Here is a 13,297-nt window from a genome sequence, read left to right on the forward strand (position 1 = left end):
GTGGAACCCATGTGCTCATAAGACAACTGCATTTTTTTATACTAAGTCCACATAACGTAGCACATATGCGGTGTCCTAAGGTAACTCTAAAGCCTGCATTTATTTGCAGATGACGTATCAAAAGAAAATTGCTGCTTCTGCTTCTCCAAGCTGAAGTGCAGATTCCTTGGGAGAGTTCAACAGCATCTAGCCCTATAGGAGACATCAGCAACAGATGTCTGACAAGCATATAATGCAAATCATAGAATCAAGTAGGTCAGAAAACACCTTTAAGATCATCAAGCCCAACTGTTGCTCCAGGACTGTCGGGTCCATCACTAAATCATTTCAGCAGGTGCTTTGGGTGCAGTTAGAAGTTTGTGCCCGACCAGGAAAGTCACATCCTTAACCACTGCTTCACCTTCAGCCTTGCTCCCATTCCGTACGGAAGGCTGCAGCGCAGCTCCGGCCGCTCACCAGGTTCACGGCAGCGGCGTGCTGAGGGCTGCTGCCGCGGCAGGGCAAAGGCAGGAGGGCAGCGACTCGGTGGGCACCATCGCCGGGGGCTCCTGACACACCCGCCACCACCCTGAACACCTCCGCTTCCCCTGGAGGCCGTTTACGTCCGTTCACACCCCACCGCAGGCTCCCGACCCACCGCGTACGGGGCACGGCAGCAACCGCTCGGACCCGCAGCTCACACCTGCCCCGGCAGCCCCCGCGCCTGCCGCGTCCCCATGGAGACGGCGCCCTTCAGCGCCGCCGCAGCGGGCTCGGCCGGGCCATGGACGGTGCTGGCCGGAAACGGGGCCGGGTTGGACGGGCAGGCCGGGCCAGCGCAGCGCAGCGCGGCACGGCGCGGTTTCTCCCCGCGGGTCCCCTTGGAGCGTCGCAGGCGCGCCCCGCTCTCTGAAGAGAGACGGACAGGTCGGTAGCGGGGGCCGCGTGGAGAACCTTGGGGCGATCGGGGAGTCCCCGGCGGGCAGGCCGCTCCCGAGGCACTGCTGCAGTGGAGCGGGTACTGACCGATCTCCCCAAAACCGCGGGAGGGGAGGCGGGGGGGAAACCCGCCTCGGTAGGTAAACCGCTGCCAGCCCCGCTCACTGCATCCACAGCGTTCGGAGTTCTAATTGGGTACATTCGGAAAAGTCTCCTCCATCGGCACAGTGGTCCAGGGCAATTGCTTTGAAGTCATTGTGTGCGGCTAACAGGTGAGTTTGTGTCTTACATTAAGGGGAACGTCGGGCAGCATCGAACCCATCGAGACGCAGAAGCTGCCAGGAGCTTCAGTGTCGATGCAGAGAGAAGCTGGCTGGCTCCACGAACACTCCTACAGAAAATCAAGTAAGAACAGCTTCGTTCAAGGAAGAGCTGCTCACTTGTATTGTCTTTCACTCAAGCTGCCTCCGGCTTTCATAGAAGACTTGTGACTTTGCAGTTTCCCAGAGATCCGCTTGCAAAGTGGCGGCAGACCTGGAGCAGCCTCCAGGAACCCCCGCTGTGGCCCTCTCCTTACCCTCTTTGCAGAGCCACTTCTAAATGAACCTGCAGGACCACCCTGCCAGCCACCAGGCACAGGAGTGCTCAGCAGATGGCAGAAAGAGCGTACTGTATTCCTGCAAGAGGTCCTGGCAAAGCCCCTCAGGAGAGCCGGAGATGTATCAACCTTTTCCCTCCTCCCACTCAGCTGAGCCATCCCAGCATGTTACCGAGTAACCAGCTCCTTCTCTCGCCTGCTGAAGTCCAGCACTGTACCTTAGGACACAGCATGTTAGTGGTAGTTGCTGCTTGACCCCACCCTTTTTGGGCACCCCATCAAACAGCCTTTGTGCTTTTCAAGTGATTGGCATTTGTTTGCCCCTTTTTTTTTTGTGTTCAAAAACCATGTAGATGAGGCCCTCAGTGCCGTGGTTTAGTGGTGGCCTTGGCAGTCCTGGAGTAATGGATAGCCTTGATAATCTTAAAGGTCTTTTCCAACCTAATTGATTCTATGATTCCTTTTCAATGCCAGGCAGCTCTGCTCTGTTGGAGAATGTCTGCCACATCTCATATGCCTCTGAGAGCAGGAGTGATCAGGGCCACAAAAGAGCACACCAGCTGAAAGTACTGGAGTTAGCTGTGTGCAGATCCATCCCAATAGAAAGGGGACATGCACAGCCCACAACAGATAAACATTGCTCTCTTCTCACTTTGGAAGGATGTTTGTTTGGAATGCACTGTGAATGTGTTTGCAGGAGAAAACACTGTAGGCTTTGTACCTTAGGTGGAGCTTTACAAGTCCTTGGGGTGACTGGCTGTAACACAGAATAATGGTAAATCATCTACTTGGGTTTGGAGGCAGCAGTGGTAGATAGAGATGATTCAGAAGCTGCAAAGTCCATTAGAGAGGGCAGAGTAAGTGGAGGGTCCACCTACCCCGAGTACTGTGCTCTGCGTGCCAGGCTTCCCTGTGTCCCTCGGTGCCATGGTGCACCCAGAGCTGTACCCTGCCTGCACAGCTTCACACCAGTGAAGCACCAGCTCCATGCACTTTCTGAAGTTACTTCTTCCCAGGTGGGGTTTACGATCAGCTATACTCTGACATATCTTGATTGCTGTGGTGATAACTACATGTCTTTGAACCGCAATTCAGAAGTTCAAGCAAACCAGCATCCACATAATTCAGCCTTCTAAAAGTATAAGCAACTCCCACAGCATTGCTTTCACTTTTCCTTCTGCGTTGGTGCATTCATTCACTTCCAGGTGCATTCCTGAGCTGTGGGTCCCACTACAAGCCTAGGAAGCTGGGTGTTGACACGGGGCTGTTGTGATTTTTATCCCGTCCTTTTAAATACATGTTCTGATTTTTTCATACTTTCCAAAGAGAAGGACTTAGAAAAATTTGGGCGTTTCAGCCTGCCCAGAGTTTCATCTGGCTGAGTATTTGCTGGAAAGCAGAATAAGCTTACTTGGAAGGGCAAGACAAATTGGGTGGCAACAAGGGGAACTGAAATTCAAGGCTAAAAGGCCTGAGAATGTGTTTAGTTTGGCTGAAGTGGAGGCTGTAGCAGCTGGCATGAGAGCCACGTTGATGTTCAGACAGGAGATGATGTATATGGGACAGCACACAGCTGTGCACCTGAGGTAGCTAGATGTCAGCACTACTGAAGACGGTGCTAGACACCCAGTCATCTGAGATGTTTCCTGTCACTCCAAAGGGCAAAGAACCCTTCGCTGTGTTTATGCAGCATGGACTGTACTTAAAAATGAGAGAAAACCTCAAATGTCTCTACAGCTCTTTCTTCTTAGGACTAGAGAAGCTGGAAATGCTTTAGAGGATAGTGCAGTATTAGCTCAGCACAAGTCACTGACCCTCCGCAATAAGCTGTCTCCATGACTTCAGTGGGACACTTTTGTAAAGCCCTGATCCCATATCAGTGCCCAGTTACAGTCCCTCAGGCATCTGGGGAGGATTATATGCAGATCCAGGTTGCCTGTCTGAAACTGTAGGAGCAAGTCTGGCAAGAAGGCCCCAGGCAGTGGATGTGGTCGATGAGAAAAGGCTGGCATGCTGAAAGAGGAACAAAACAAATATGTCTAGAAGATAAGCTTTCTGAGAGCACAGCATGGCAGTTTGGTAATTCTGTCACTATTACTTGCAGCCCTGTAAGAAGAGTCCAGAAGCTTAGATGTTTCGTGTGACATGGAGGTAAGGACTTACCCAGGTTGCATATACATGCTTAATGGGTTTACCTCTGAGCAAAGATATGACTCCAAATTGCTTTTGTTATTTTCCACTTTGAGTTGGAAGAAGATTTTGTGAAGCTGGCCAAGAAATCACTGCACACGTTCCCATCCACTGGCCTGCCTAGCCTTCTGGCCTACAGACCTGAGTCGTTACGAGAAATCTTACAGGCTGAGGTGAGTCAGTGGTAGATGTTCCCTACTGTGTGGCTTTTGCTGTTTATTTCCTATGATTCCCATGTAGAAAACAGAAAAATAACGCCCTTTGCAAGCCAGTGCAGGAGTTCCTTTACAAAAGAGTTTTTCTTTTGTAAGGCTCTTGAAATTATGCTTATTGTGCACTCCTGAACAGCAAGAGGCTGTGCAGCTCCTCTCCCCAACGTTGCATCCTGTGTTGAGAATTTCCTAGCAGAAGAATTTGCCCTCTGGTTAAAACAGTGGTACAAAGTTTGTATAAATACTAGGTATGCAGTTAAAGAATTACAAGAAGGGCATAGAGTTCCCCATAACTCTTAGCAGAGTGAAGTCATCAAAGAGAGCTAATCCTAGGCATGAGATGGGGAAGCCAGGGAATTTCCAAGAATAATGCTCCAGAGAAGCCAGGTATTTCAAATTAATATGTTCTTTTCTGAAATTGAAGGATTTGAATGAAAGTGTTAAACACACAGTATAGTAAATCAAGTGTAAGTGAAGCACACCGGCTAAGTGGCCTGGAGCAGGTACCTACCCTTCACCCCTCGCTGCTGCTAATGGATCGCTCGCAAGGAGCACTGAGCTTGGTGTGCTGCCCTTGGGAGTGGAGGCATCAGGCATGGAATTCAGCAGCACACTCTTGGCAACTGCACCTTCTGTAACTCAGTTTCAAAATGTGTTTTCAAAAAATAAGATATTTATTTCTTATAGCTATCTTATATCTATATACTCATATCTTATATCTATATACTTATATACTTACATCTAGTACCCATCCTCAAAATATATCCCAGAGCAGTCCTGATTTGTGTCTGGTCAAATACGCTCAGCTCCTTTGTCAACAAATCTGCTAGTGGTTCCTCATGAAATCCCACACAGATTTTCCTATGATCAACAGTGCAACAATCTGGGAGCTTTTTCTCTCCAAAGCCCCAAGCAACACACTTGAAAGGGTTAATGCATCAGAGTACTCAGCTGTAGCATTCTTCATGCTCTGAAGCTTTTTCTTGGAAGGAATGGGTCTCATAGGTACTACAGTTATTCCATTTATTTGAGGGTTTTTATTTATTTACTTACTACAGAACAGCTTTTCTTTTTGGTGATTTCCTGAACCCAGTGTTTTGAGTTAAATTGTCCCAAGATACCACAGACACAGATCTGTTTTAACTGCTCTTACACATTTTATGATGTTGCATTTTGAGCATAGCCTTCTTTCCCCAAGATAAAATGAGGATTTGTGTGCTGATACTGTTATTTTTGTCCTCCCCATGTTCTCTCTCCCTACCTCCACTTCAGATAGAGGAGGACTTTGCTCCAAGATGTGAGCACTGTGGCAGCCTGCTGAAGCCGTTCCCTTCCTTTGAAGACATTTGCCCACTGTCACAGGATTATGAATCAGTAAGCTGGTGGGAAAGATTAGCAGAGGTTGGCTGTGGAAAGGCCTACTCTTATGGCACCGCTCTTCTGCCTTTCAGAAGTTTTGCTGTGAACATAATCGAGACCTCTACGAGTTCATTGTGAATGAGAGGAAGATCTACAGAGGCACCTGGAACATTCTTACCAATGTTGGCCCCCGGAAGACTCGTGAGGGGAAGACCCACAAAGGTGCCTGGAACATTCCCATTGATATCGGCCTCCATAAGTCCCATGAGAGAAAGACCCATGAAAGCATCTGGAGTGTTCCCATTGATGTTAGCACCCAAGAGTCCCATGAGGGGAAGACCCACGAAGATGACAGGAACTTTCCTATTGATGTTGGCTCCCATGAGTCCCATGAGGGGAAGACCCATGAACGTGCCAGGAGCATTCCCACTGATGTCATCCCCAATGAGTCCCACGGCACCGAAGTCGACAGGCTGCTGTCACAGGAGAAGGTGTATGAGAGGTACCGTGAAATGAATACAGGGGGAACTGGGGATCTGGTCTGTGTAAGGCGCAACAGGTGACTCTAGGGAGAAAAGAAGCATTAAGAAAATGAAACTGCAGCAAGAGGCAGTGAGAGAACAAAAAAATTTGCTTTAGGCAACACAAGTTCACATTCTATCTGCAGCTTCTTTGCTTTTCTCCTATCAGGCTGTATTAGAAGGTGGGGAGGTATGTATTGAGTAAAGCATTCATTCTCCTACTTTCAGATACAGTATATAGAGACAGGTAAAGCCAAAAACATAATTGCAGCTGTGAGTGGGATAATGCTCAGGTCTAGCTTTACCCCAGATATTGAAACAAACCTTGAATTGGTGTTTCTCTCTTTTGCTGCATAAACTGTGACCAAGCATTTGGATTCTAGTTTCCAGTCACGAGAACTCTGCAAGTTTGACTTCTACTGGGTTGTTTAGTAGGAGGCCCAAAGCTTATACAAATATCCGAGTCTATAGCATAGGCTTAAAGAAAAGTAAATCAGTATACCTGGATGTAAACTGCTAGCTTGCTTGAATATCCTTTGCAGTATTATGGTGTCAGTACCTCATATTATGTACAGAACATAAACCAAAGTCATTGTCAGACACTGTCAAATTTACAGAAAGCTAGATAAGAGTCAAAGTATTCTTGGAGATCAGTTATTTCCTCGATCTTGGAAAGCTCTCCTCTTTCACAGAAAATCTTGACACGTGGTCCATTACAATGTTTAGTCTGTTCATTGAAATCTCTGTAAGGAAACAATTCCTTTTTGGTGATATTCCATTGACTCTAACTTACATGCAATTGTGTGAGTGGAGAGAAAAAAACAGATTCAGAAACTTGCATTCCTATGGAAAGGGTACCCAATGCCTCTAGTGTTCAAAACAGGATACATGAAACATCTCAGGAACACTTTCATTTCCAGGCAGCTGGAGAGACGATCAACCAGACAGTTATTTTTGCATGCAACAAAGGCAGCACTTGCAGCTAAACGTGAGTTTGCATTTCCTTACCTATTTGTCTGTTTATTACAACAACGAATTCAATGGAATTGCTTGTCTCTAATGCTCTCTAATGAAACAGGAAGATTTATACAGCACCACATTAGCTGATTGTCAACTGTGCAATCCCATTAAATTAGATACTGCCATATAAAAAAACCAAAACCAGTTACATTCCCATTGCCCTGAAAGGATCTCCTTGCTGTGACTTTCAGTATTTAAATCTGTTTCAACTGAGATGCACAGAAATTTACTTTAGAGAATAATGAGTTGGCAAAGCCAAGCCCTTGGGAGGCATGAACTGCCAGAATTAGGGGGATCAACGTTTTGCCTAGTCATGTGAACACTCCACTAAATCCTAGCCCAGTCTGTGGATGACTGAGCAGCCCTTTGGATCTAGCTATAAAATTAAAGGCATTTTGTCTAAGAACAGATGAACTAGGTTTATAATATGGGCACATTTTCACAGAAGATGGCAGGGTACAGAGGCTTTTGTGGCACCAGGGATTTCAGATCATCAGTTCTGCAGAGCATGGAGCCATGAATGCTATCCAAAGAAAGTCATACTACATCTTTTTTCATACCTCTGAAATAGCTGAACTCTGTGGACTGTCCTTGTTAGATAGAAAATACCTTGAAACAGACTCCCAGGATGGAGCATTTCAGCCAGAAATCCCCACTCCCCCAAGTTACAGCCTCCCTGCCATCGGCACTGCCAGCCCTACCCAATGCACACAAACCCTTCCTTTCCCTTCTAGGTTTAAATGAACCTGGCACAATTTTCTACCAGCTTTCCCTGGAGCCCCCATCACCAAACAGCTGGACACTGACGCCTGCTGAGAGAGCAGCAGAGCCCAAGGAGGAGCCCATCTCCTACAGCATCGCCTGCTGTGATTTTACCTCTGTTGGTGGAAAGGCAAGTAGCTGCTGTGGACATGTCCAACAGGATGCGTCCACGCTCCGGAGCGGCTGGAGCCTGGTGCCTGCTTGCCTTTCAAGGGCAGCTGGACTGCTCTCATCCATTTTATTGCTTCTCTTCCAATCTTAGGTAGTGAAGAATGAATTGCTGGAAAAATACTACAAACATGGGGGGAAATTCCTTACCATGCTTCCAGATGGAACAGTGCAGTTATTGTATCCTTTATGGGGTTCATTGGCCTGCATTAGTCCAGGGTTGTTACTGTTATTTTACATGAGGCATAGGCTGCTTTATCACTGAATACCCTGGTCCACCATTCACATTTGTTTTCACAGTCTGGAAAAAAGCAGTAGTGAAACCACTTACATGGGTCTTGATCTGAGGTTCTTCAGATCTGCCAGTAGCTTCCACGAGGGACAGGTACTTGGGCCTTTAATACCCAGCTTAACAAATGTGCTAGCCCAGTGTTTAGATCCACTCCTGAGCTCTGGCCACTCGTGGACGGGCACTGCTGGCTAAGTGGGCTCCCAAACCATTCAGCCCTATTCCTTCCCACAGGGACAAACCAGCACATCATTTCCCATCGGCACTGGGCGAAGGTCTCTGTCCTGCAGGCAGGAGTACATAAAAGGTGCACTGACAAGCTGAAATTAACAGTGTAACTAAGAGTACTGCTTGAAGAAATAAAAACTGTCTCAGTTTCACAAAGGGACCCCATAGCTTTCAGGCTGCCTTTGCCATTATTTAAGCCATAACATTTTAAGCCACCCAAGTTACTTTTCCTTACTGTGGCTGACTTTTTTCTGACCTGGGGGTGTATGAAAGTCTACCTGAGCTCTGCCACCAAAGCAAACAGCCTTGAGACTACTTCTCTGCTCTGCCCTCCAGGCTGCCTTTGTCCCAGGGATGCTGCTAGGCACAGAGACGGCAAAGTGCCATAAGCACATGTGCTTCCAGTAGCAAGTCTTGCTGAAGGGAAACCCCAGTGAGACACAAAATACCTCCCGCTCCAGTCAGGTTTCTGTGCCAAGGGCCTTTTTTCTCCACATTTGTTTTCTTTTTAGCTCTGGGAGGATAATACCTGCCCCTGTTTTCTCTGCTGACAGCCAAGTTGAGTATTTTTAACACCTCACTTTGCTAGCCTCATACTTTCAATCATTAGCGTTGTCCAGGAGCATGTCTTTAAGATAAAAACTTGCTAAGCCCTTCCACCTGGGTTACTGGTTAGAAAACCACAAAAATGTATTCTGTATCTCTTTTGTCAGTGTACACAGAGTACTTCAATGTAGCAGAAAAGCCCTGGCAGTGTCCCAGGTAACCCTGGCAGCACACCATCATTTTACACAGTGACCTGGTTAATGGGTCCATTTTCATACCCGAAAGTAGTGCTCTGAAATATTCGGAACGTAATATTAGACCAGACAAAGAAAGGAGTTAGGAACGCCTTATCTGACGACAGCTATCCATCTGGAAATCTGGCCATCATTGTGGTACAGAAGAAAAAATGTCGTGTTTGCATAGTACAGGAAGACAAGCCAAGTTACGCTGAAATACAAGCAATATTTAAGTCTGATGGCAGAAGTACCTGCTATTACCCCAGCGGAACTGTGTGGTATGTTTACGTTGGTCAGAGCAGTTTTGCTCTCCACTGTGCTTTTTAAATTTCCAAGGTCATAAAGGGTATTTTTAAGAGCATTCAAAAATTGAAAGACAAGTATAACAGCTCGAGGGCCTGCTTCACGTGCCTCCCAGAGGGACAGGGCCACCCCAGCTGTGTCTTGAGAGGGAGGGGGTAGACCCCAAACTAGCTGTGCCTCAGTCCTGTCCCTCTGTGGAAGCTGCCATGGGAGCTGCAAGGTTCACAGCTTTGATTTTCCTCTCTTTTAGGATATACATGAGCATTCAGGGAGGGCAGTATTTGGACCAAGCAGGCAGAAGGGTGAGGAGGTGGACATGGCCGCACAGCGTCATGTCACCAGGACCCCATGTCCCGCTGAAACCCATCTTCATCTCCCTCAACCGGCACGTGGGGGTCAGGATCCTGGGCCAGGATAAGATTGCTGTTTCCTTCCTTGCCATGGGGCAACAAGCAAAATTCAGCGTGGGAACCAAAGTGCAGGTATTTCTCAAGCGCACAGGTAGCTCCACACAAAGTCGCTTTCCACAGACGGAGCAGGGCAGCCAGGGAAGCTTCCATCCATGGGGAAGCACGCTTATTCCACAGTGGGTGCTCCCTATGTTGCCCCATGGTCCTGCCCCCCAAAACAGCAAACAGTGGAGGTGTACCTGTGCTCAGGCCCATGCAGACAGGGGGCTCACAAGCCCTTGCAGCCCTGACTCTATGTAAGGGGCTGCAGAGTGCAGGAAGGACTTCCAGGTAGGTCCCCGCTGTCCCTGCCTGCATCCCTGAGGGTCGCCCTGGCTCTGCTATGGTAGGAAGAGCTGTGATCCATGAGGGCAGGGTGTGTGGCAGCTCCCTTCCTCCACGGGTTCCTGCCACAGGGGCAGGTTTGTCTGCTGGGGAAAGACCAAAACCCTGAAGCGCTGTCCCGTGCTGCTGCAGGGCTGACACCACTCACCTCCGCTCCCCAGGTCAGCGATGCCAGCCAGCTGCCTCCCCCTGCCCCGCTGAGTGAAGATGAGCTCCTGCTGCTTGCCTTCAGGGTGAGGATCCTGCAGCTCTTCGACAGACTGCGTGGATGCTTAAACTTTCCTTCTAGTGAGCAATGGGACAAACTGAAGCCTCCTGCATACCTTACCACACAGACTTTGAAGATCTTACAGCTTTGTACAAGTTCTGACATAAGCGATGAGCTACGCAGCTCAGTCAGGGCAATAATAAATGCTGAAGTCTGACCACCAAGTGTAGTGTGAAGGCAAATGAAGCTGGAGATGCTCCCTGACGCTGCAGCATCTGCACACACTCAATGAGGTTTTGCCTGCAGTCCTGCCCTGCTGTCACACAGTGCAAAGGGCAGCCCATGGCCATTCTGCGTGGCCTCTCTCCTGGGGTCTTCCCACCTCAAGGTGGGCTGACCACTTGTTTCAGCCCATGGATGTGGCACAAAGATAAAATCCAATAGAGCACAGGTAAGTTATAGCCCGTGACAGGTATATGGGTAGCTGTTTGCTCAGAAGTGACCCACAGAGGCACCGCTCTGCACAGTCAGTGCTTCTGCCAAGGACACGGCCCCAGTGGGATGCCCAGACTTCCCTGGCGCAAGCGCTGGATGGAAGCTCAGCCTGCCGCAGGTACAAGACGCAGTGGTGCCGCACGCACAGAGAGGCACAAAAGCACAGTTTGTCCAAAGCAATCAAAGGTCATTGTCTTGGCAACGTGTGCGTGGGTGCCAGGGATAGGAAGCTGTTAATGTGCAGAGAGCACGGACGAGCCGCAGCTCGTAAACAACCAAGGCAGGGGGAAGGCTCTGCTGCAGTGGGCACCCTGTGCTTCCTTCCCACCATGGGCCCAGTGGCTGTGAACAGAACGAGCAGACGTGGTGGGGCATGGACCCCCTCATAAAATGGTTCCCTCAGGCTGGCCCCTGCGGCAGCTCCCAGCACTTGGGATGTTTGAGGGAGGTGCAGTGCCATAGGAACACGTGCTGCACCAGGACACTGCTCCGGGCACCACAGAGCCAACAGCCCAGGCTGCCGTGTACAACATCCGACACAGGGGCCCTTTGCATGGGCAGGGGCATGTGGGGAACGGGGAATGTCAAAGGAACGCCTCCTCAGGCCCAGAGCTGCCCTGGCTAGTGCAGAAAACCTTGAAGGCCAATCTGCCAAGGCCGTGGGAGGTCAGGGCACATTGGACGCACCAGGGGAGCAGGGTGATGCTGGGCGAGGGGTTCCTCACTGTCCTGCCTTTTACAGGTTCTCCAAACGTATGTAAAATGAGCTTTTACTTAACCACAACACTAGTAGGAAGTTGCACAGTAAATGAGTCAAAAAAATTCTAATTTATGTTGAATTAGGCTCTCTATTCTAAACATACAGATAGATTGGGAATTTACCAGTCCAAGACAGATATTACTTGCTCCTTCATGTTCATGACCAGCATACAAGCTGTGTTAATAGCACTGCTAACGCCATGTGGAAGGGGCTCGCACCATGCCACCACAGCCAGGCAGCCGCACACAGTGCCTGCCAGCCTCCACCACCTTGAGAAACACCCTGACCCCGGGAGAGGGGCAGTGGCAGGACTGCTCCTGTTCACACACACGGGCTCACCCTGGTCTCATCTGGCCGTGCCAGGCCTGGGAAAGGGCAGAATCTTGACCTTCAGCAAAATAACCAGGGTTCAGATCCACGCCAAAGCCTGTAACATAAGCCACTGGTAAAAACTGCCTTCTAGAATTACCGGAGGTGGCATCGGCACACATGCACCCCCTGCTGCACTCGCCTCCCCATGCCCAGGCAATTCCAGCTTTCCCCACTAACAGAGCAAGGGACCAACCTCCTGTGCCACAGGGCCCAGGCAGAGCAGCATCCTGTGCCACTCAGCCCATCTCCTGTGGAACTCCGCAGGCTCAGCTGCGGTGGCTTGGGTGACAATCTCTGATTAACTATCTTCTAGATTCTAAATCTTTGATTTAGAAAGATGAAGATCTCACCTGGCAGTTTAATTTAGACCTGCTATGCCATTTTAAGTCCATTTCCTAGCACGACTGCATCTGATTTACGCCAGCGAGAGGTGAGACGTGAGCACAGATCTCAGCTGCGAATGGCCTACCTGTAACATCCCGTTTTTCTACAAGCACAGTGAGTGGGAAATGAGACCCATTTCTTGTCCTTCTCTAGTCTGCATCCAGACCTGTATCATCTACCCTTGTGTGTAACAAGCCAAGATCAACAAGCTTGATCCGCTCAGATCTATTTAATACCCACTTTACATATGGGTGAAAGCAGTTAAGTGTTCACACAAAGCTAACTTAAATAAATGTGTCCTTACACCTTCATTTTAAAATCACAAAGTAGCACTGTATAGGAAGGAAGAGCAAATAGCTGCAATGTCACCATCAGGACAACACGAAGGTGCCTGCGCTTCCCACTGCCCCACACAATGCTGGCAGTTGGACCCTCCTCCACAAAAGAGAGACACGTTTAGGAAGATGATGCAAGGAGGAGAAACCCTTGCAGCATTACTGAACACAGAGAATGTGCGGAGAGCCCCACGCTGAGTATTTCTGGAGGCCAGGAGAGCAGTGAACAGAAGCAGTGTTCACTCACCCAGGTCTGTCTCCCAGGCACTGCTCAAAGTAGGCTTCCAGGCTACAGCTGCCTGTCAGCCAAAACTGCCCAACTGGGCTTAAGCTTGATCTCAGGAAACATCAATTTCACACTGGCCCATTTTAAGTCCCTCTTTAAGTACCATTTTTCCTAAGTGCTCTATGAATGGCGATCATGGGCCCTTGTCCAGCCCATACACCCAACCCTGAGCTACGCACCCGACAGCACAGCGCAGTTACAGATACAACCAAAACACTGCCCAGCCTGCAACACCACCCCATGCCAAAAACTACAAGCTTCTGCTGCATTGGAGGGACATCAGCAGAGATTCTCACACACCAAACACTCATGC

At 49.1% G+C, this 13,297-nt stretch overlaps 1 protein-coding gene across 1 annotated transcript; it reads left to right on the plus strand.

The window, feature by feature from the left end:
• Positions 1–716: 716 nt before the first annotated feature.
• ERICH6 (glutamate rich 6) lies at positions 717–10,576 on the plus strand. Its single transcript, XM_065670384.1, is given in 12 exon segments — positions 717–770; positions 1,191–1,323; positions 1,507–1,637; positions 3,763–3,879; positions 5,191–5,326; positions 5,329–5,779; positions 6,719–6,786; positions 7,553–7,710; positions 7,843–7,928; positions 9,173–9,325; positions 9,601–9,832; positions 10,306–10,576. Coding segments are annotated over 12 exon segments (1,983 nt in total). The 3' UTR covers positions 10,570–10,576.
• Positions 10,577–13,297: the final 2,721 nt, after the last annotated feature.

The sequence above is a fragment of the Lathamus discolor genome, chromosome 3 (genome assembly GCF_037157495.1).
Source record: "Lathamus discolor isolate bLatDis1 chromosome 3, bLatDis1.hap1, whole genome shotgun sequence".
Taxonomy (NCBI): Eukaryota; Metazoa; Chordata; class Aves; order Psittaciformes; family Psittacidae; genus Lathamus; species Lathamus discolor.